The 24,220-nt window shown below is 41.4% G+C and overlaps 2 protein-coding genes across 9 annotated transcripts in view; one reads left to right on the top strand and one right to left on the bottom strand.

Annotated features, from left to right (window-relative positions):
- LOC133493626 (gastrula zinc finger protein XlCGF57.1-like) overlaps nt 1-19,732 on the top strand; it is a 24,144-nt gene extending 4,412 nt beyond the window's left edge. The window contains exons 2-5 of one of the 2 annotated variants that reach the window (XM_061807213.1): nt 1,515-1,671; nt 10,754-10,831; nt 14,620-15,018; nt 18,741-19,732. In XM_061807213.1, the coding sequence (XP_061663197.1) occupies nt 1,515-1,671; nt 10,754-10,831; nt 14,620-15,018; nt 18,741-18,766 (660 nt within the window). In that variant the 3' untranslated portion in view covers nt 18,767-19,732. Of the gene's footprint in view, nt 1-1,514; nt 1,672-10,753; nt 10,832-14,619; nt 16,160-18,740 lie in introns of those variants that run through there. The other variant, XM_061807212.1, reaches the window with a different exon arrangement.
- Nucleotides 18,335-24,220, bottom strand: part of LOC133493646 (gastrula zinc finger protein XlCGF17.1-like) — a 26,188-nt gene continuing 20,302 nt past the window's right edge. For 6 of the 7 annotated variants that reach the window (XM_061807291.1, XM_061807286.1, XM_061807289.1 and 3 more), the window contains one exon: nt 18,335-18,662. The gene's annotated coding sequence lies outside the window, so the exon portion shown is untranslated. Of the gene's footprint in view, nt 18,663-22,440; nt 23,191-24,220 lie in introns of those variants that run through there. The other variant, XM_061807288.1, reaches the window with a different exon arrangement.

Here is a 24,220-nt window from a genome sequence, read left to right as displayed (position 1 = left end):
CGCCCCCCGCCAACAATTTTTTTTTAGTAGCTTTATGCACACCTACCTGTCATTTGGAACCCACGAAGATCTCGTCCTTTGCACCTGTGCAATCCATTTTTTACGACAAACCGGGTCTTTTGGAAAAGTATGAAGAGTAAATCCATCCTCCCGAGTGTTCCAACAATATCCAGTAGTACAATGAGCCAGCATTTTGGCTAACACAAAGGAACAAAGAGCTACCTTCCCGCAGGTAAAATTGGTATAAACCACACAAGGCTGCCTGAGTGAACTGCTGATAGCGTCACTTCCTGCTTCTTCAAAACAAATCCCTTGAGGGGATTTTCATGGTGGGAGTTACAAAAAGGCATATAGTCAGAAACATGTTGTGTGGTGAAAAAATGGACGGGTCCATTCTGGCTACCTTTTTTTTTTTTAAATTGTTTTATTAAAAACGTACTAAAAATCATGCTTTTCGTGTCAGTGGGGCTTTAAGCCTTGTTTTTCATTCCGCTTGTTGCCAGATCGTTGTGTGTACAGGTAGTCCTCCGTCTACGACAGAGATCCCTTCCTACACTAGCGGCATAAATCAGATTTCATCACTATTACACAATTTACGATGACAGCTGGGATTGGCTCCAGCATTCCCGCGACTTGCGTGGGGATAAGCGACTCAGTAAATTGATGGGTGTTGGTACTTAATATAAAAAACAAAAATAAAATTAAACAAATATGCCTTACTTACCATCACTGCGAGAGGTGGATTATGAAGAAGGAGGAGTGGCTGTGCTTAACTACTGATAAGGGACCATGTACAGGTAGCCCTTGCTAGCGATAAATTCCTCCTCAGCATTGTTGCCTTTCTGCTCTTTCAAAATAAGGAATATACACCTTGGCTTTTCCCTGAATGAACATTAGGGTGGTATTAAGTCTACGTTGATTCTGATCCTCAATCCATTACGTAAGTAATCTTAGCATCTCGGCAACGATTGAAAAATGTTGCTTTGTTTTTCGGTGATCACTGTTTCTATCCTTGGATTAGCTTGCTAACTACAAGACGCGTTTGTGATCAATTCGTTTCATAGCTTTACTGACCCAGATCATGTCAAGTTACATTTTCATGTTTTGCCATGTGTCTGATTTTTGACCAAGGCCCTTTGTCCTTGTATCTTTGTACCGTCGCCCTGTTGGACAGCCTTCCACCTGTACGACCACTGCCTGGCAATAAGCCGTCCTACCCTACACCAAGTTCGTGGCAAAATCAAGTTTATTTATCATCTCTCCTAATATTCCTGTGTTTCACAATGCAAGTTTTATCTCATTATGCAAGAGAGCATGAATGAACGAACTGACAAGACATTTTGTTTAAAAAAAACAAAACAAAACTATCTACCGATCATAGTTCTGAAATGTAGGAAACCACAAAAAAGTTTTGGGGGGGCGTAATGTACTGTTTAACACAATGTCCAAATCTGAATCTTGATGTAATCAAGATGTCTGTTTTTCAATAGTTTTTTTCCATCCCTCTTATGTAGCCCAGAAAGTGTTGTGATCGTCCTGTGCAGATGTCTTCAAAAACGTCCGGAGAGTACAAGGAAGAAGTTCGCGGACCAAGAAATGAGGAAGAGTCACAACGCCAACTACTGGACGCTGTGTTCAATGTGCAACCTCGAATTTTCCTACACAGAGCAGGTTGGTTCATTTGTTGTATGCATTCTAATTTGAATGATATACTTATTTACAGGCCCTGTTACATCATTAGGGATGATAATTTTCCGCGGATTCGTGGAATTCCGAGTTTTTTCAGATAAAAATGTCACTGTTGTGAAATATGTAGATGTGTTGAGAAAATTTGGGAGAGTGGGGGATATGGCTTGACACGGCGTGAGGCTGTGATCGAGACCGGCTGCCACCATCTATCGGCAACGCTCGTCGTGAAATTAGTCACAGCTGTGATAGCGGAAAACGGCATTGGTTACGGCATTGCTATATGTTTTCATTAAATTTGGTGTTTATAATAACGACAACATTCCGATTTCCCGCAATATTTTGGTGGTATTTCATCGGTATTTTCACTCTGATGTTAAAATTTAATGGAGAACCATTCTGTTTACTACGGCATAGATATAACTTATAGACATAGGTATGCATATGTTATTGAGCGGTCTGCAGGTTTTCCAGAATGCCGAAAGTCTTTGAGAGAAAAAATGAAGATCGTGGTAGGGAAATTGATAAAAACTACGGGGTAAAAAAACTGTTTCAGATGGGCATGGCTTGAAAAAAGTGTAACTGAGCATATGGCAATGAAAACTCATGTTTCAACATGTCTAACTGAACACATACAAAAAGTGGACGTTCCCGGCAAAGTGCTGTGCACTTATCCAGGAGCATATCCAGACCAAGAAACAAAGGTAAGTTGGACGTAAATTTCTCAAATATATAATTGACAACTGTTAATACAAGTAGGGCCTATCTGTAGCACTGGGCCTGTAGATCATGCATTTTATCGCTCACTTTTATATTTCATGATTTCTCTCTCTCTCATATATAAATTACTTGTGTACTTATTTCTGAACTATAACTTGTAAGTGCAGTAGCCTATTTGATATAGATTTCACTGTCTACATTTTTATGTCTGAAGTTTGGCAAAATTATTTCGGTTGTTTGGACTCATATTATATTAAAATATTATGATTGCCCTGTATCTACACTGTTAGAAGTAACCAGAGGTCACCATTTAACAGTGTATTTTATAAAAAGTTTTCGTGCCCAAAGTTGGGCGCACCCCCTTTGAACCCCCCAGCAGTGATTTTCAGTGTTTTTCCAAATTGGTCATTCTCATCCCTTGATGATGCATTTTCCATCCATTTTCTTTGCCGCTTACACTCACAAGGGTCGCGGGAGTGCTGGAACCTATCCCAGCTGTCATCGGGCCTGCAGAGGCGGCGTACACCCTGCACTGGTTGCCAGCCAATCACAGGGCACATGAAGACAGACAACAGTTGCACTCACAATCATACCTCGGGGTAATTTAAATTGTCCAATTAATGTTGCATGTTTCTGGGATGTGGAAGGAAATTGGAGGGCCCGGAGAAAACTCACACAGGCACAGGGAGAACATGCAAACTCCACACAGCTGGGCCGGGATTGAACCCTGGACCTCAGAACTGTGAGGCCAATGCTTTACAGCTGCTGCACCGTGCCACCATGCGTTTTACGTAACATTATTCACATCCCACACTGCGACTGGTTCAGGGTGTAATCCACCATTCGCCCAAAGTAAGCTGGGATAGGCCCCGGCACGCCAGCGACCATCGTGAGGATAAGCGGCTTGGAAAATGGAGGTACACAGTGTGCCCTTGCCCATTTACGGTTCACCGTTCGCAGGCCCACATATTTGCGGATTTTGCGCTTCCAAGTTGTTTTTTTTTTAACTTTAATTATACCGTAATTTCACAGTCGTAGAGCTCTTAAATTTTCTTCCAAATAAGCGAGCCACCACATTAGAAAGGGCGCCTTACAATGATGTGCACCTTTTTGTCCACACAGAGTTCCAACATTTGCTAATGTTGTGTGACTGATCCAATAAAGCAAACTTAAAGCCCCACTGACATCCCTATATACATTGTAAAATAGATATAATACATATATTCACTTCACAGTCTGTACAAAAAACATTATATGAGCGAAGAGCTTGTCATCCATGCGCAAAGATGCGGAAGTTTCATTCAATATCCAAGTGGTAGCCATATTGCCTGCAACGTCATCACCAGATGTTACACCAGGACATTCCCCATTGAAAACACATAATGCCACCTGCTATGAACAACAGAGATTTTCAGATTTTTCTGACGCCCCTTCTAACACGGAAGCTCTTTTCGGAGAAGAGGACACCTCATAATCGAGTGACCGGGGCAATATTACCCTATCGTTTCGAGTCATATTTAGATGATATGCAGAGCACTTCTATCTAAGAACAGACTCCTCGACAGTATGTATGAGCCAGGTCTGAGCGCTCCCGGTGCTGAAAAGTCTTCTTGTGATTAGTGTGCAGACAGTGTAATCTGAAGGAGGTTACCGACTGTGGTGGGGGAGAGTGCAGCTCGAGAGCATAGGATGGTGGTGTGTAAGATGACTCTGGTAGTGGACAGGAAGATTAAGAAGACAAAGGTAGAGCAGAGAATCAGGTGGTGGAAGTTGAGAAAGGTAGAATGTTGTGTGGCCTTCTGGAAAGAGGTTAAACAGGCTCCAGATGGACAGGAAAAGGTCCCAGAAGACTGGAATGCTACTCCCAAGGTATTCAGAGAGGCAGGCAGAGAGTACTTGAGGTGTCTTCTGGTAGGAAAGGGGAAAAGGAGACTTGGTGGTGGAACCCCAAAATACAAGAAGTCATCCAAGGTAAGACAGGGTTCACACGGGGCCCTAAAAGTCCCTAAAAACCCCAAAATTTTCAAAGGTGCTTTTGGGGGCTCCTAAAAGTCCTTAAAAATCCACGAAAACCGGTCAAGCCCCTAAAAAGGCCTTAAATTGAAAAAAATCGAAGGGAGGACCTCTAAAAATTCTCCCTAAGATAATTTAATAAATAATCCTTTATTTAAAAATAAATAAAAAATACCGATCCGTCTGGCGTTGTTGACAACTAGTCGCCATCTTGTCGATATTCCATTGTTTGTTTCCATGAGTTGGCATTTCACTTTGTCTTCGTTACGACGTGGCATAGTTCTTTTATCTATCCAACTTGTATCATGGGGAAGTGCATTTTTCAAGATGCTTGGGTTGAAAGTAAGGCGTTTGGGAGCTGGGTTCGTCGAGATCCAAAAGATCGGCACGTGTTTTACTGCCATCTGTGCAAGCATAGTTACCAGCTTGAAAAGATGGGCGTCAAAGCGCTGGAGTCGCACGGGAAAAACAGGAGAGACGCCGATTTGGCGAAGACTCTCTCATCTTCCGTTGGTATGAATCTGTTTCTAAAATATCAAGATAGTGAAGCATCAACTTCAGGCAGTGGTACTGGCAGTGCATCTGCACCTACAGTTGTCCAGTCATCGACTTCAACCAGCCAGAAGTCAGGCTTTATGAACGTAGTTCAATACACAAAGACAGACTCGTTAAAGGCAGAGATCATGTGGACTTTAAAAGTGATCTGCAGCCATTACAGTTGCAAATCTTGCGAAAATAATTCAAAAGTGTTTTCAGTCATGTTCCCAGACAGTGACATTGCTAAAAACTACCACTGTGGGGAAAGGAAGACTTCGTACCTGGCTAAATTTGGCATCGCTGCCCACGTTTCATCTCTACTGCCTCAAAGCCAAAAAAGCCAGAATAGAGACTGACATATCTACGCTTATTAAGAAGGCTGGCAGGCTGTGTGAGGAGGCAGAAGAAAAGAGGAATCTGAGGTTTATCACCGAGGCCAATGCACTCAGAGGCAGAGCAAAGGACAAGAGAGCCACTTTGGCACCTCTGCAGCAACAAATAGAGGAGACACTGGGTAGGCTCAAGGAGCTAGAGTAGGGGTGCTGAGACAGACATCAGGAGAAGACATTTGTGTATATAGTTGCAATTGTAGTTAGAATCTGTTTATCTGTAGACTGTTATGTGAAGACATTGACAATGGTCATATCAATGAGAACTACCACAAGGGTTGACAGGTGATCACTGTCACAGATACTGAGGTACTGGACCATTTGATGAACCAAGAACGGTTGATGGTACCATTGGGTGAGTCTTTTTTCCTTACTCTTGATTTCCCACGATAGCCCTAAAGTTTTTCCGTGTCGGCCCTAAATTTTTCGTGTCAGCCCTGAAGAATGACCCTAAAAAGCCCTTAAATTTTTTGGGTCAGACTGACTATGAACCCTGTAAGAGATTAGCAAAGAAGAAGTGGGACACGGAGAGGACCAAGGAGAGGCGTAAAGAATACATGGAGATGTGTCGTAGGGCAAAGGTAGAGGTGGCGAAGGCAAACAAGAGGCATATGACGACATGTACTCCAGGTTGGATATGAACGAAGGAGAAAAGGAGCTCTACAGGTTGGCCAGACGGGATAGAGATGGGAAGGATGTGCAGCAAGTAAAGGTGATTAAGGATAGCGATGGAATTATGTTGACTGGTGCCAGTAGTGTACTAAGTAGATGGAAAGAGTACTTTGAGAAGTTAATGAATGAAGAAAATGGGAGAGAAGGTAGAGTAGAAGAGGCAAGCATGAATGACCGGCAAGTGGCTTTGATTAGTAAGGGAGAAGTTAGAAAGGTACTGAAGAGGATGGAAAAATAGAAACACAGTTGGTCCCGATGACATACCAGTGGAGGTATGGAACCAATTTGGTGAGGTGGCTGTGGAGATTTTGACCATCTTATTCAAGAGAATAGTAGCGGGAGAGAAGATGCCAGAAGAATGGAGGAAAATCATGCTAGTCCCCATTTTTAAGAACAAAGGTGATGTTCAGAACTGTGGAAACTGCAGTGGAATAAAGATGATGAGCCACTCAATTAAGTTATGGGAAAGAGTAGTGGAGGCTAGACTCAGGACAGAAGTATCTGCGAGCAACAGGATGGTTTCATGCCTAGAAAGAGTACCACAGATGCATTATTTGCCTTGAGGATGCTCATGGGAAAGTACAGAGAAGGTCAGAAGGAGCTACATTTTATCTTTGTAGACATAGAGAAAGCCTAGGACAGAGTACCAAGAGAGGAACTATGGTACAAGTGCATGTGCAAGTCTGGTGTGGCGGAGAAATATGTTCGACGAGTACAGGACATGTATGAGGGTAGCATAAGAGCGGTGAGATGTGCTGTTGGTGTGTTGGAAAAATTTAAGGTCGAGGTGGGACTACATCAGGGCTCCGCGCTGAGCCCCTTCCTGTTTGCGGTTGTCATGGATAGGGTTAAGTGAAAAAACGGATGGGTCCATTCCGGCTGCTTTTGTTTTTGTTGTTGTTTTTTTTTTTTTACATAAAAAATCATGCATTTCATGTCAGTGTCACTATCAGCATTCATGCCAGCATGTCTGTTCGTGTGTATGTAAGATACCATATGATGGCGTTCATGAGGCAATGAAGAAAAATTGCATTTCATATCTGTAAGCAGAATAAGCTTACACCGCCTCACACACTGCCTGTGTAGGCAGATCATTGCTGATGAATTTGTACATCACCCTTTACACATATATATTCTGTATTACCTTGGCTAATCTTCATTCAGCTCCTTTCCAGTGCATGCCTCCATCTTTCTAAGTGTTCCTCCACCTGGTCCATGCTTTCACTGCATATAACATCTACGAACATCATGGTCCAAGGGGATTCCAGTCTAACCTCATCTGTCAGCCTATCCATTACCACTGCAAACATAAAGGGGCGCAGAGCTGGTCCCTGATGCAGTCGCACCTCCACCTTAAATTCTTCTGACACACCTTTGGCACACCTCACCGCTGTTCTGCTGCCCTCATACATGTCCTGTACTATTCTAACATATTTCTCTGCCACACCAGACTTCCGCATGCAGTACCAAAGTTCCTCTCTTGGAATTCTTTCATAGGCTTTCTCTAGGTCTACAAAGACACAATGTAGCTCCTTCTGACCGTCTCTGTACTTTTTCACAAGCATCCTCAAGGCAAATAATCCATCGGTGGTACTCTTTCTAAGCATGAAACCATACTGTTGCTCGCAAATACTTCATTCCATCCTTAGTCTAGCCTCCACTACTCTTTCCCATAACTTCATTGTGTGGCTCATCATTTTTATTCCTCTATAGTTTCCACAGTTCTTAACATCGCCTTTGTTCTTAAATATTTGGACGAGCAAACTTTTCCTCCATTCTTCTAGCATATTCTCTCCCACTAGTATTCTATTGAATAGGTTGGTCAAAAACTCCACAGCCACCTCACCAAGTTGCTTCCATACCTCCACTGTCTGTCATCAGGTCCAACTGCCTTTTCAATTTTCATCATTTGTAGTGACTTTTTAACTTCTTTCTTACTGATCATTGCCACTTCCCAGTCATTCACGCTTGCCTCTTCTACTCTACCTTCTTTCCCATATTCTTCATTCATTAACTTCTCAAAGTACTCTTTCCATCTCCTTAGCACACTGCTGGCACCAGTCAACGTATTTCCATCGCTATCCTTAATCACCTTTACATACTGCATATCCTTGCTATCGCTATACCTCTGTCTGGCTGACCTGTAGAGATTCTTTTCTCCTTCTTTCGTATGTAACTTGGAGTACATGTAGTCATAACCCACTTGTTTAGCCTTCGCCACCTCTACTTTTGCCCTCGCATCTGTGTATTCCTTCCGCCTCTACTTAGTCCTCTCCGTGTCTCACTTCTTCGCTAATCTCTTTTCTCGGATGATTTCCTGTATTAGGGGGTTCCACCTCCACGTCTCCTTCTCTTTCCTACCAGGAAGTACCCCAAGTACTCTCCTGCCTGCCTCTCTGAATACCTAGGCAGTAGTATTCCAGTCTTCTGGGAGGGCTTCCTGACCATCTTGAACCTGTCTCATCTCTTTTTTTGAAAGGCCACACAACATTCTTCCTTTCTCAACTTCCACCACCTGATTGTCAGCTCTACTTTTGTCTTAATCTTCCTACCTGCTACCAGAGTCATCCTACACACCACTATCTTACCACACTCTCCGCCACCACTACCTTACACTCGGTAACCTCCTTCAGATTACACTCTCTGCACAAAATATAAACCACCTGTGTGCTTCTACCTCCTCTCTTGGAGGTCACTCTATGTTCCACTCTCTTCTGGAAATAAGTGTTCACCACTGCCAATTCCATCCTTTTTGCAAAGTCCACCACCATCTGCCCCTCGCCACGTGCGCTCACGTAAGACAAACAGTAAAAATGGCAAATACAATACATTCTGAACTGAGACAGACTCTATGCTTCTGATTTCATTCAAATCAACGATATATTATAGATTCTAAATACAATACATTCTTAACTGAGAGAGACGCCATGCTTCTGATTTCATTCAATCATTCACATATAGCAATGTTATGCTAGCGGAGAACGTCTCATTCATTTATACAAGACGTGTATTGAAAATCAAATTTAGGGCATATCTTCGTGCAAACACCGTCTGGTTAAGCTTCTGGCCGCGAGCCAGCAAGAAATCAATACGTTTGTGCAGTCCGATCATCGCTAAATATTGCTCAACAAAGAATAAGTGTGTCAATCGTTCACACGTAGCAGTGTTATGCTAGCGGAGAACGTCTCATTCATTTATACGAGACGTGTATTAAAAATCAAATTTAGGGCATATCTTCGTGCAAACACCGTCTGGTTAAGCTTCTGGCCGCGAGCCAGCAAGAAATCAATACGTTTGTGCAGTCCGATCATCGCTAAATATCGCTCAACAAAGAATAAGTGTGTCAATTGTTCACACGTAGCAGTGTTATGCTAGCGGAGAACGTCTTATTCATTTATACGAGACGTGTATTAAAAATCAAATTTAGGGCATATCTTCGTGCCAACACCGTCTGGTTAAGCTTCTGGCCGCGAGCCAGCAAAAAATCAATACGTTTGTGCAGTCCGAGCATCGCTAAATATCGCTCAACAAAGAATAAGTGTGTCAATCATTCACACGTAGCAGTGTTATGCTAGCGGAGATTGTCTCATTCATTTATACGAGACTTGTATTAAAAATCAAATTTAGGGCATATCTTCGTGCAAACACCGTCTGGTTAAGCTTCTGGCCGCGACCCAGCAAGAAAATACATTTGTGCAGTCCGATCATCGCTAAATATCGCTCAACAAAGAATAAGTGTGTCAATCGTTCACACGCAGCAGTGTTATGCTAGCGAACAACTTCGAACTCATTTATACGAGACATGTATTGAAAATCAAATATAGGGCATACCTTCGTGCAAACATATGTGTTCCGGTTGATATTAGATGGATTTAGTTGATGATGCGGTCTTCCACAAAGTTTGATCCATCGAAGGCATTTTTTGTACTGGGTCTTCGGTTTTGGAAAGGGTACGAATCGAACTCCACCAACTAGCCTTTCAGGATACCTGTCGTCACTATTACAAAGTCCGTGACTACACCTCTTAACCATATTGTTTGTTAAATAACCCAAATACGCGATAAAACGCTAACTAACCCTATACTGGACCATGCAATGTTGTCTGAGAAAATGGCGGGAGCAAAAACGGGCTTTGGTTTATGCAGATCTCTGGCCTCTGATTGGTCAGTGACGCGGATTGCGCAATATCCACGGAGGGGTCAATTCTTCATCGCCTCTGTTTTCTGTCCATGGTCCATTGAAATCTGCACCAATCACAACTCTCTCTCTCTGTCTGGGATGCTCAGGACTTCTTTGTCTCATTCCTTCCAGAATTTCTCTTTCAACTCGCTGTCACATCCTACCTGTGGGGCATAGCCGCTAACCACATTATACATAACACCCTCAATTTCAAGTTTCATTATCACTCGATCTGATACTCTTGTCACCTCCAAGACATTATTAGCCAGCTCTTCCCTTAAAAAAAACCCTACTCCATTTCTCTTCCCATCTACTCCATGACAAAATAATTCAAACTCTACTCCTAAACTTAAAGCGTTACTACCTTTCCACCTGCTCTTTTGGATGCACAATATATCAACCTATCTTCTCATCAACGTGTCAACCAACCCTGGAGCTTTTTCTGTCATCGTCCCAACATTCAAAGTCCCTCCACTCAGTTCTAGGCTCTCTGCATTCCTCTTTTTCTTCTGCTGATGAATCCGCTTTCTTCCTCTTCTTTTGTCTTTGACCCATAGAAGCTGAATTTCCACAGACGCCCTGCAAGTTAACGGTGCCAGGGGTGGGTGTTGTTAACCCGGGCCACAACCGATCCGGTATGGTATTCTTTAGATGAACGCTCATACAGCATTTTTTTTGGCACAGTTTTACACTGGATGCCCTTCCTGATGCAACCCTCTTCATTTATCTGGACATCAGACCGGTCTACAATTGCGCGTGTGCCCCCATCGGGCTGTGTTGCGCAATTATTGCCTATGACACTTAATATTATTCTGCACTGGGGAGTAGGAAAAATGACACAAACAGTATTTCTCAGTTCTGTCGCCTGTACTTTTGCCTTTATAAGACAACAGACACATGGCAATGACTTGTTGGTGGCATGTTATAATTCAGTTTGAGCGAGGGGAACACTCTCGGAATACAGCATCCAATATAAAAGATTGTGCCATATCACTGAAACATTTGGGAGTACTGTATAGTTTCCCTCTGTTATGTTCGTTACATCCTCGCGGATAACAAAAATCTGCAAACAATGGATGCAGTATCAATTTGCCAATGTATGGTATGTACCATATTTTGCAACCATGTAAATCAGGGGTGCACAGACTTTTCTACCCCAACATCTATTTCTCAAGCATCCAGCCTCTCGCGATTGACGGGTGGGTGGTGGGGTGGGCGTATGCTACGTTTTTGAATTTTTTAAATGTATTTATTGTTTTAGAATGACCAATGATGAAATAGAAGGACCAAGTCACAAAGACCTACCCACTACAAAAATGCAAAACATATTTCTTTTTAAGTATGTTGAGGACTCTTTGTGTAAATTTATTTGTGTGCCTAGCATAAACACATGAGCCAATATTACACAACATAATTAACCTTAAACATTTTTTGTAACTATCTGAGTTCACATTGATCACTAAACACCACACGAATGAAAACGCACACCTGGGCTGTGTCACTCACATCAGTGGATTCGTCCCAACTGCAGTGAGAAACACTCACAATCTCCGATGTCCTTCCACACATCAGCCATGGCTTCATGGCGCCTTTACAGCTGCAGAGATTGTATTGAAGATAATATTTCTGCCATATTTTTAAAAGACCGTCTTGGAAGGACTTCTTGTTATGAGCAATGATGTGACGAACCCGGAAACGATGATTCGGTGGCGACTTGCGCTATTGAACAATATTGTGTGAAAAGTGACTGCTGCGTGGCCAATTTGGATTTTAGTTCCTTCACTTTTCTCATTCGCAGTTTGCTTTTCGGCGGAATGTCCGTGTCGTATTTTCCATAAACAGTTCTAAAATGCCATTCCACATTTCACTAACTGGCAGATGAGGCAAACGCACTTCGAAAATGACATTGTGAAAAAGTTGTCTGCCTCCCATTCCACATGAAAGCGTTTTTGTCTTCTTTACTGCAGCATCCATACTCATGTTTGTTAAAATTTCTCAGGTGAGAGCTTAAAATAGGGGGAAACTCAATGACAGCGCATTTTCCTGTACTCTCGTTGTTTGCACATGGGCGGTGAGCTAGAGTTTAAAAAAAAAAAAAAACGGCTGTGTTTTTTTTTTTTTTTCCATGGCAAGCCGTCACGATCGAACGAAGCTGCCTTCCGATCAACTGGTCAATCGCAATCGACTCATTGAGTACCTCTGATGTATTATGTGATGGCACCCTACGGGTTATCAAGTTGGCTTCCTTCCGTCAAGTGTTTCGCTGATAGACCCATGACAAGATGTACTTAAACATCTTAAATCAGTGTTGAAAGTCCTCCAGATTTTATCAGAATTCCGGATTTTTACATTTTCATGAAAATTACTCCGGAAATTGAGGCAAAATTGCCTAAAATTAATCCGTATATTAGTTGACAACATTCAATGAACATGCGTTTGAGTTGGTTGTTTGCTTTCACGAGCGTAGCCATGTTGAGGCACTATCACTAGTAACAGTAACGCCCCTCCCCTCACATTCTCTCAAGACGTCGCTTATTTTGTGTGGTCTTGAGATTAATTTACGTGTTTCTTTCATAAATGTTAATTAATCAACTCTCCTCCAAAACTACTAGTATTCACCCGGAAACAGGAAATGCAAGTTAACCGTACTGAGCATGTATGGAGGAAGTACGAAAGCGCATGTTCAGAACTGCTTCACGTAATGCCAGCGCGTTTACGCCGAAAGTCATCAACATCATGAGGCATGTCAAAGGACATTCAGTTACACCAGGGGTGCTCATTGCGTCGATCGCGAGGCAGTGTGATGGCGTAAAAAAAAACAAAACAAAAAAAAAAAATAGAGACCATCATCCACCTCATCGCTTGATTCAGGTGTGGCCAATAAGTCCAGTGCATGCACATAAAAACGCGTTCTACAAAAGTCAGCCTCCTCTTTACGGGAGTCACGTGGTGCGCGCCCTCCCACAACAATATGTCACGATTGCCGACTGGAATGTTTTTTCTAATGTATCGCTAGCATGTTGCCACTAATGCCGATTATGTTGAAATAAACTTTCAGCATTTTCAAAACATTGCGGGTATAGACCGTTTGTATTTATTCCTTGAGAGACCAGTACATTTAACTTTTCTTCAGATAGGTTGTCAGAGCAAGAATTTTTATTGATCAAAAATTTTAAATTCCGTTTTATATCATGTTCTACTAATATCAGTTGAAATTGGAAATGATCATTTCTGAGTTTTAAATTTTAGTTTTCTATTTTAGTTTTGTATTTGTTTATAAAATTTTTAATTTACAGTTGTTATATTAATCCAGTAAGTATTTTAAGGCCATCCCTAATCACACCCGCCACTTAATCTGCGAGCATGACTGACCACACCCGTACATTCTTCAAATGTGTGTGTGTGTGTATGTTTATATATATATATATATATTAAAGCCAACTCATTATTCTATTAGTATTACTAGATCTATATCTAAGATAGTGAGCAATGTGGTCGAGTGTATCAGTACAATGTGACGTTACAAGTTTGAGACTTAAACGTTAAGAGTAATTACTACAGATCAACTTCTTTAACATGTTTTGCTGTATGGTGTAGAAATTCTAGGATATATTTTTGTGTATATTCTATCTATATTACCTAATCTATACTATAATATGTATAATGTGGGGAAAAGGACAATTTTAGATGTCTTTTTACTGAATAATTCATTTAATTCATTTGTCTTGAGATAAGATGGCATATTTTAAGCATATTTTGTGCTATCCAGCGATAGGGGGAAAAAAATCTGGGCTTGCCCCTTGGGGAACTTCTGCCCAATTATTTTTTTTTGGTCAGGACTTAGAAATTTTACTTTCAATTTTTGTCTGAATTTTGTTCACAGATATCACCAGAATGCACCACAGCCATCCATTTCTTCAAACATTTCCCGGGGGGGGCATGCCTCCAGACCCCCCTAGTGCTCACATTTGTGTTTTCAGGCATTTTCACGAAAGTCCACTTTGATCTCTATTAAATAATTCCAAAATGGACAAAATATTTAAAAAAAAAAAACAGTACATGTACAAACAATAAAAGTACAGCATATGGATACCCAAATAGTGGTGTGCATTGTATATTGGTAGAAGGGTTTTCCTGATCTTTTTTTTTTTTTTTTTTTTCCCCCGGGGTGGGGAGACCAACTTTCAGAGTCTGCATTGTACATCAGGATGCATTATACCTGAGAAATTTCAGTACTTGTTTATTTTATACTTTTTACCATGTCATATTTGTTGTTGACCTCCTCAATTTTATTTGTAATGTATCTAACTTCTCTGAATTTCACATTATCCTTAAACATAAATCTAAACCATAGTAAACAACATCAAAGTCACATGAAAAAAACATTTGCCAAACCATTTGTCTATCTTTCTGTGGCTTGCAGACATCACTGAAAATCTTCGGACTAAGTGGCAGGAACCAGAACCTCCTCATATTAAACAGGAAATGGAGGACGAAGAGGTCCACCATATCAAAGATGAAAGAAAGATGATTTTTGTTAAAAAAGAGGAGGAAGAAGCACAACCCCACATTAAACAGGAAGAGGAGGGTATCACCAAGTTTCCATCAACTGGTGTCCCTTTCAAGAGTAAAGATGAATATCTAAGTGAGGAGAGCAGAAGGGCAGAGCCTCCAAGGACCTGCTCAAGTCAACACATGACAACAGAAGGTGATGGAGACCACGATAAAGGATCACAACCAGACGGACTCATACCGTCACCATCTGATCGTGATGACATGACATCAGACTCTCCTCGCGTTGATGATAATGGACAGTGTAAAGGTGATTTGACATCTTACATAGAAAACAAACGATGGAAATGTTCTCAGTGTGGGAAAATGTTTGCTTATCAGAGCAAAATGAAACAACACTTGAAAATACACACAGGACAGAAAGATTTTGCCTGTTTAGTTTGTGGCCAAACATTCACTCAAAATGCAAACCTAAAATCACACACAAGAACACACTCTGGTGAAAAACCTTTTTCTTGCTCAGTTTGTGGTCAAAGATTCACTCATAAGGCAAACTTAAAATCACACACAGGAACACATTCTGGTGAGAAACCGTTTTCCTGTTCAGTTTGTTGCCAAAGATTCTCTGAGAAGGTAACCTTAAAGAGACATGCAAGAACCCACACTGTTGAGAACCCTTTTTCCTGTGCAGTTTGTGGTCAAAGATTCTCTCTGAAGGGAACCTTAAAAATACACACAAGAACGCACACTAGTGAGAAACGTTTTTCTTGCACAGTTTGTGGCCAAATATTCTCTCGGAAGGCACATTTAATAGGACACACAAGGACACACACTGGTGAGAAACCTTTTTGCTGTTCAGATTGTGGACGAAGATTCACTGAGAACGGAGATTTAAAAAGACACACAAGAACACACACTGGTGAGAAGCCTTTTTCATGTACAGTTTGTGATAAAAGATTCACTGAGAAAGGAAAATTAAAAATACACACAAGAACACACACTGGTGAGAAACCGTTTTCCTGCTTAGTTTGTGGTCAAAGATTCACTCGGAAGGAAGATTTAAAAAGACACATCAGAACACACACTGGTGAGAAACCTTTTTCCTGCTTAGTTTGTGGTCAAAGATTCTCTCAGAAGGGAACCTTAAAAATACACACAAGAACCCACACTGGTGAGAAGCCTTTTTCTTGCGCAGATTGTGGTCAAACATTTACTCAGAAGGGAACCTTGAAAATACACGCAAGAACGCACACTGGTGAGAAGCCTTTTTCCTGCTTAATTTGCGCTCAAAACTTCTCACGAAAGAGAACCTTAAAAATACACACTAGAATGCACACTGATGAGAAACATTTTTCTTGCTCAGTTTGTGGTCAAAGATTCTCTCAGAAGGAAACCTTAAAAAGACACACAACAACACACGGATGAGAAGCCTTTTTCCTGTTCAGTTTGTGGCCAAAGATTCTGTCAGTGTCAGGCTAAGACACACAAGTATGCTGGTAAGAAAAGCAATGATCAAGAAGCATCTAATCCATTCTATGTACCAAGTTTTTTTGTATTTTTTTTTTAAATGAAAAGTTTAAATTTTGTAGCTTCGGGGATTCCTCCTGACAGCCACAATATATAAGAATTATAATTCCTGTCACTTAATGGGATAGTACATAAATTTTCTCACACTAGCTATGTCAGTGCTTTTTAATTTTCCGCTTTGGTCATGAAAAGGGGGCGTTTGAAAGGGAATTTATTGTTTCCCAATTGTTTGATGTACTGATATTCCGAGGAAAAAAAAATTGAATTTAATTGTGAAATATTGACCATGAATTCCCATATTTCTTACGAGCAATGTATGCATTTTGTCCTTTTCACAACATTTTAGGGATGTCAGTATCATAATTAATTGATTAAAATAATCCTATCAAAAAACTTGGACCTTCGGTGAAAATTGTCAATATGTGATCCTTAATAAAATATACCTCTTATAACAAGGAGGTTGACTCAATTTTTTTATCAAATCCATTTACCCCATTAAAAATTTTTTAAAATGTTTTTTATCCATTGGAAAACCTCGCAAAAGAAATTCTCACACCTGAAAGGAAAACATGGCCCAAGCGACAAGGTCGACATGGAAAAACTCCAAAGCTGGGGCTCTGTGGAGGATCACACGCACATAGTGACAACCAAATATTGTAGTGAAAAGATTCTCCTCACTGGATCGGAAGTCCAGATGTGAGATGACCTGTCACATTGACAAACAATGGAAATGTTCTCAGTGTGGGAAAACTGTCCTTCTCAGTTTTTAGTCAAATATTCGTTATCAAGTAGCGTTGAAGAAATTAACGTAAAAAAATCATGACTATTGTTCAAATTTACCCCCAAAAATATGTTTGTGTATTTTACCTTAATTGTGGGTGAGTTGTCACGGTATATTCTTTGGAATGTAGTGTGTGGCAAGACTGTGACATCGGCGCCCGTGTCATTTTTGAACTTGACACTGCGTTTATTAATATCAATTTTGACCATCCAAGCGTCTCCATCTGTCGTGACGCTGCCAAGGTAGACTTCCTCCTTAACCTGCTCCTCCTCAACCTCCTGCACAGATTTGGACTTGCACACACGTCTGTAATGCCCCATCCTTCCACATGCACGACACTTCACATATGAAGCAGGACAGTCACGAATGGGATGAGAAGGAGAGATGCCATATTTTTGACACCGTAACTGTGCGCCTCTTTCATTGTTTTGTTGCTGAGCACTGTGTAGCTTGCTTGTTTGGCTGTTTGCATAGCAAGGTTTGGGTTTAACTAACCTGGAGATGCTGTTGAACACTCTGTCTTGCCTCGAAACTGGTTGCCCCACGCAGACAAGACTGCTGTTTCTTCACCTCCTCACTCTGCCCTGCCATTCGTATGGCTTTATCCAAAGTTAGATCCGCATCCGGCTGCATGCATTCAGACAACCCCTTGTCCAGCATGCCAACCACAATTCTGTCTCTGATCAGTTCCTGGTGCAACATCCCGTAACAACAATGCTCTGCCAAGGCATAAAGTGTGGTGACAAACGAATCCACACTTTCTCCCTCTCTCTGATAGCTCATGTTGAACTTGGCGCGCTCATAAATGATGTTTTTCTTCACAACAAAGAACGTCTGGAATCCTCCTCTCACTCATTGGTATGCGTGTCTTTGGTGGTCCGACAGGTTTAATTCAAGCAGAATGTCATCTGCCTCGCCTGCCTGCAATAAATCAATATATTTATTTGGTTCTCGTCGGAGCTCGCTTGTAGGTTACTTGCCAGGCGAAATCTTTAAAATCTCCGGATCCATTTCTCTCATTCCTGCGGCTTTGAAAAGTCAAAGGGCTTTGGCGGCTGGATGTTGAAGGTTGCGCTCGGCCCAGCGGCAATTATCGGCTGCTGTGGTGCGTTGTCCACCCGGGCGGGAGCTTATAATTTATTTTCCTTTATGCCAGCCAACTCCTTAACTTACTTCCTTGTCGTCACGCATCATCGCACCCTGGTGAATTCAACACAATCACACCACAGAATGGGTGGAGGAAAATGCAGCAACTACCTTCTTTATTCAGTCTACAGTATTCAATTTTTATTGTCGTGGATAGAAAATGTGCTCACAATGAAAGTTTTATCTCATTTTTATTTACAAATATAATTTTTTCAACTGCTCTTGGACTTAAGTGTTTTTTTTTTGTGGGAGAGAATCTCCCTTGCCTTTGAAAAAACACATACACATAGAACAGATGAAGCAGGGATGCACAAGTACTCGAGTGCAGTTTAAAACACATTTGGATAAAGGTTTTGTTTCTCATCCCAATATTGCAGGGGGTCATCATGCCGGTGGATATTCGGTTCTTCCAGGTACTTTTTCACCTGAATAATGGAGTCAGCTCTAACTGCTGTGCATCTGCAGTGCAGTGTCATGTAACCGATGCCACAGTTTGCAGCCTAGAAAGACAAACATGCATAATAACTGACAAGTGAGCACGAGAATAAAATCACAACCGTTTACCTTTATCTGTACAGTGAGACACATTTGTTGTGGCTGGTGAGGACAGGCCACTGGAGAAGGTGGAGGGTGAAGTGGAGGAGGAGCAGGAGGCAGAGGGAGCAGAGGAGGATAGCACCGTGGCACTTATAATGGCACCGCACTCTGCTACAAGTCTCTTCTCTGTCTCCTCTGCTGGGCGAGTAGAAGCTGATTTTTTTTAAACCGGGGTTCCAGTATGTAAGCAATGATTGTACACCCGTTGCTTGTATTTAACTTCTCCCAAAGTTGTTCTCAAATAGTTCCCCATTCCTCTTGACTTTCGCCTTTGCGGGAGGGCAATCTTCTCCTCTTCCAATAAGTGACACAATGTGGAAAATAAGGGAAGCACCTTTGACCCTTGCACTCTTCTCTTCTGAGAGCTCAACTGTTGCATCATTGCAGGGTGTCAGTACTTTGATTGTTTCCTCTATAGCAGGGGTGCTCAATGCGTCCATCACGATCGCGGGACAGCATGCCAATTTTTTTTCTTTTTAAAAACTCAGCCAATGTTCCCTCTAAACTGCGCACGTGCGCAATTGTGCACCGCTGATGCAGTCTCTTCGCAGATATTCAAAAAAATCCAAGGCAAATTGAAAATATAACATACAGCTATTGAAAAGGTTGTGTTAGGAAAGTCACCTGCGGTAATAACCGGTTCCAGGAGCTGCCTTAAATGGAATTGTTTTTCCAGCAGGCTCCGGCCTAGTGTGACTAGCCAAAACGGAGTTGTTTTTTAGCAGGCACCAGCCTTGAGTGACTAATCACAACGGAGGTGTTTTTCAGCAGACTCAACGGCCTTGGGTGTCTAGTCAAATCAGTTAGATACTGTTTTGAGACTTGTTCGCCAACAGCAGCGTTCCAACATTGCATATATGAGCTTTGTTCTGCTTTTACACACACACACTCAGTGTCGGACCACAGCCTTTGTCTGTGTGACACTATGTGTCACAGAGCGCTCTGTTCAATAAACTTTGACGTGTTTGTCATATTTCACGCCTCTGGAGTCCAGTTATTGACTGAACCTGGAATTGGACGAACATGCAGAAGGACCCCAAAAGGCCCTCCTTCCAACATTTGGTGACCCCGACGTGATTCGGAACCATCCATAACCATCCAACCAGACAGGCAGAAATTTTGGCGCGCCATAATTGACAATGTAAGAAGACATTTATCTTCTCAATCTAATTGCTGTCTGTCAGCCAGTGTGTGGTAAGGTTTCACTTCCTATTGTTTGAAAATGAACAAGAGGCTTTGAAATGTGATGTTATGGCCAGAGAGTAAAGAGACTAAAAGCGCATAAGTACAAAGAGAAACAGAGAAATAACCAATACATTAAGTGTTGTAATTAGCACACAGAAAAGGCGCATTCGCTCTTCTAGTGAGTTTTGGAATCAATAAGTCCTGTTTTGTGTTAAGAGGCGGTGTCGTTCCCTAACGGAATCTGAGATACCACAATTTCCTTGCACCAAGAACTACTTAATGTTAAGTCCTGTTTTGTGTTAAGAGGCGGTGTCGTTCCCTAACGGAATCTGAGATACCACAATTTCCTTGCACCAAGAACTACTTAATGTGTGTGGAATAAACTGTTGGGGACAGAGAGAAACGAGAAATAGTAACCTGTCGGGGACAGAGCGAAACAGTAAACTGTTGGGGACAGAAATAAATCACAGCGGATACATTATACTGCACATAGAGAATTATAGAAACAGTAATTCCTAATTTTGTGGTGTAAGAGCCGACATCATTCTTCAGAAGAATCTTACAGTGATGAAAGTCCTCCGGATTTTCCCAGAATTCCGGATTTTTAAATTTTCATGAAAATTGAGGGAAAATAGCCCAAAATTAATTCGGATATTAGTTGACAACATTGAGTGAACATGCGTTTGAGTTCGTTGTTTTGCTTTCATGAGCGTAGCCATGTTGAGGCACTAACACTTGTAAGAGTAACGCCCCTCCCCTCGCATTCTCTCAAGACGTCGCTTATTTTGTGTGGTCTTGACATTAATTCACGTGTTTATTTCCATAAACATTGTTAACCAAACAACCCTGCTCCAAAACAACTGCTATTTACTCGGAAACAGGAAATGCAAGTTAACCGTACGGACCATGAACGAAAGCACATGTTCAGAACTGCTTCACGTAAGAGAGCGCATTTACGTCGAAAGTCATCAACATCATGAGCCATGTTAAAGGAAATTCAGTTACACAAGGCAGGGGGCTCTTTGCGTCAGTCGCGAGGCAGTGTGACGGCGTAAAAATAAATAAATAAAATTAGACTATCATCTACCTTGTCGCTTGATTCAGGTGTAGCCAACACGTCGAGCGCATGCACATAATGGCGCGTTCTAGCAAGCCAGGCTCCTATTTACGGTAGTCCTGTCATGCGTCATCCCCCCCCCCCCCCACAACTATACGTCACGATTGCCGACAGGAATGTTTGTTCCAATGTATCGCTAGCTTGTTGCCACTAACGCCGATTATGTTGAACTAAACTTTCAGCGTCTTCATTACATTGCGGGTACAGACCATTAATGTTTATTCCTTGACAGGTCAGTGCATTTAACTTTTCTTCAGATAAAGTTTGTCAGATTTATTGATGAAAATTTGTAAATACCGTTTTATATCATGTTCTACTAATATCAGTTGAAATTGGAAATTATCATTTCTGAGTTTTAAATTTTAGTTTATTTTAGTTATGTGTTTATTTTATTTTTAATTGACAGTTATATTAATCTAGTAAGTTATTTTAAGGCCAACCCTAATCACACCCGTAACTTTATCTCTGAGCCTGACTGACCACACCCGTACATATTTCAAATATGAGTGACTGTGTATAAGTAAGTAAGTTTCTTTCGACTTGTCCCGTTAGGGGTTGCCACTGCGTGTCATCTCAGATGAAACGCTCATATTTCTTTGGCATAGTTTTTAGGCCAGATGCCCTTCCTATATATATATCTCAAAATATTAAAGGCAACTGATTATACTATTAGTTTTACTAGCTATATATCTAAGATAGTGAGCAATGTGGTCGAGTGTATCAGTACAATGTTACGTTACAAGTTTGAGACTTAAACGTTAAGAGTAATTACTACAGATCAACTTCTTTAACATGTTTTGCTGTACGGTGTAGAAATTCTAGAATGTTTTTGTGTATATTCTATATCTATACTATTAAAATGTAAAATGCGGGGAAAAGGACAATTTTAGATGTCTTTTTACCGAATAGTTCACTTAATTCATTTGTCATGAGATAAGATGGCATATTTTAATGACAAATGTGATTTTGTGCTATCCAGTGATAGGAGGATGGGGGCACAAAAAAATTTGGACTTCTGCCCAATTTTTTTTTTTGGTCAGGACTTAGAAATTTTACTTTCAATTTTTGTCTGAATTTTGTTCACAGATATCGCCAGAATGCACCACAGCCATCCATTTTTTCAAAAGTTTCCAGGGTCGGGGTGGGGTCATGCTCCCATTTGTATTTTCAAGAATTTTCACCTAAGTCCACTTTCATCGCCAATCTTAGATGTCTTAAAATTCCTCACGGTGTGAAGTAGTTAACAAAAACGCGCAACCTTGAGTTCCGGTGTTTTGTAACAAAAAAAGATTTGGATCCATTATACAATAATAATACAAATAAAATATATAAACAAAATAATAATAAATAATATGAATACAATAATATAATAGTATGACAATTAAAGTAATTGACTCGACGCAACCAACTGACGACTGAAATTGCAGAATGGACGGGGAATTTGACAGAGAAAAAGAATGGTTTGATTTACGCGTCATTCCAGATGATGATCAGAAAATTCCACTTGTTGACCAAGTAAAAAATGCATGCAAAGTATGTGTGGAAGGCCTTCCTGAGCGTGAGAGAGAAAGTAAGAAAAAAAAAAAAAAAAAAAAGAGTTGTATGAGTGGGTATAGGAATGTTGTGTGCATGACTGGCTTCAAACCTTGACGTCTGCAGCGTCATTGGTCATGTTGATGAAAGAAGTGGGAAAGTGTTGTGTGGTGTAAAAGGAGAAACTTGAGAGTGATGCTAAAAAAACAGGTTGTCTGTTAGAGGGAGGAGAGTAAGAGAATAATTGGAAAAAGGTGTCAAGTATGTTGGAAAAGGAAGGAATGGCTGACTCATTAGAAATTTTATTTGAGGAAATACACCAAAGAAATTGACATAAAAGTAGAAACATTTTAAAAATGCTGAATCCCAATTGGCCATGTTACAATTACAAACTTTCAGAAACAAAATGATTCCGAGGTCCACTTTCAAATTCCTCTGGTGCCTAATAGTGCCGAGTGTCCTGTGCATCAATCCGACTCAGTCACTGCGCAGGGTGTCTATTTCTGTTCTTGTAACCCCACCGACGAACAGCAGCGCTGCATTGAATGGCGATCCAGCCGGGGAGACCGACCCCGCTCCAGGGGAGCGTGCTTCAACTGTGGAAAAATGGGACATTGGGCTCGTGACTGCCGCGCATCACAGCTCCCTCAACAGTGGGCCAACAGGGGAAGGGACAAGGGACAGTATGGTGGGCGGGGCTGTGGTGGCTATCGTCAGCAAGCTCCACTTGGAGCTCCACCTGTAATGCCACCTCCACAGCCACCACATGCTCCCCACCCATCCAGCTTGCCACATGCTGGCCAATACATGCAACTACTGAACCAGCAGTATTTGCCACCACCTGGCGGCCAGTACCCACAATGATGTGGTCCTGAGTCCAATTGACCCCTCCGTGGCTGTTGCGCAATCCGCGTAACTGAACAATCAGAGGCCAGAGATCTGCATAATCTCTGACTCAAATCTCAGACAATGCTGGCTGGATGGTCCAGTATAGCTTCTGTTGGCGTTTTATCGCGTATTTGGGTTCTTTAACAATAGATATGGTTAAGAGGTGTAGTCACGGACTTTCTAATAGTGACGACAGGTATCCTGATAGGCTAGTTGGTGGAGTTCAATTCGTACCCTTTCCAAAACCGAAGACCCAGTACGAAAAATGTCTTTGATGGATCAAACTTTGTGTAAGACCGCATCATCAACTGAATCCATCTAAAATCAACCGGAACAGAAGACCGAGTACGAAAAATCTCTTTGATGGATAAAACTTTGAGGAAGACCGCATGATCAACTGAATCCATCAACCGGAACAGATATGTTTGCACGAAGGTAAGTCCTATATTTGATTTTCAATACATGTCTCATATAAATGAATTAGCAGTTCTTCAATTGACCCCTGCGTACAGGGCACTTAACCACGCCTCCTGAAGTTATGTCACCCCACGCTTGCTAACCTCAGACAAACAATTAGCAAAAATGGCGGCGCAGGAAGAAAAGACGAGAGCGAAATTGTCCGATTTACCAGCTGATTTTTCGCTTGCATTCTTACCGAATAGTGAAATATCGTTGAAAAGCAAACAGCAGGGCTTCAAGTATTTCAGCGAGGGGTATTTCAATGGTATTTACATGCAT

Source organism: Syngnathoides biaculeatus, chromosome 20 (genome assembly GCF_019802595.1).
Source record: "Syngnathoides biaculeatus isolate LvHL_M chromosome 20, ASM1980259v1, whole genome shotgun sequence".
NCBI classification, from domain to species: Eukaryota; Metazoa; Chordata; class Actinopteri; order Syngnathiformes; family Syngnathidae; genus Syngnathoides; species Syngnathoides biaculeatus.
The sequence above is the reverse complement of the archived record's forward strand: the minus strand, read 5'-3'. Positions and strand labels throughout refer to the sequence as shown.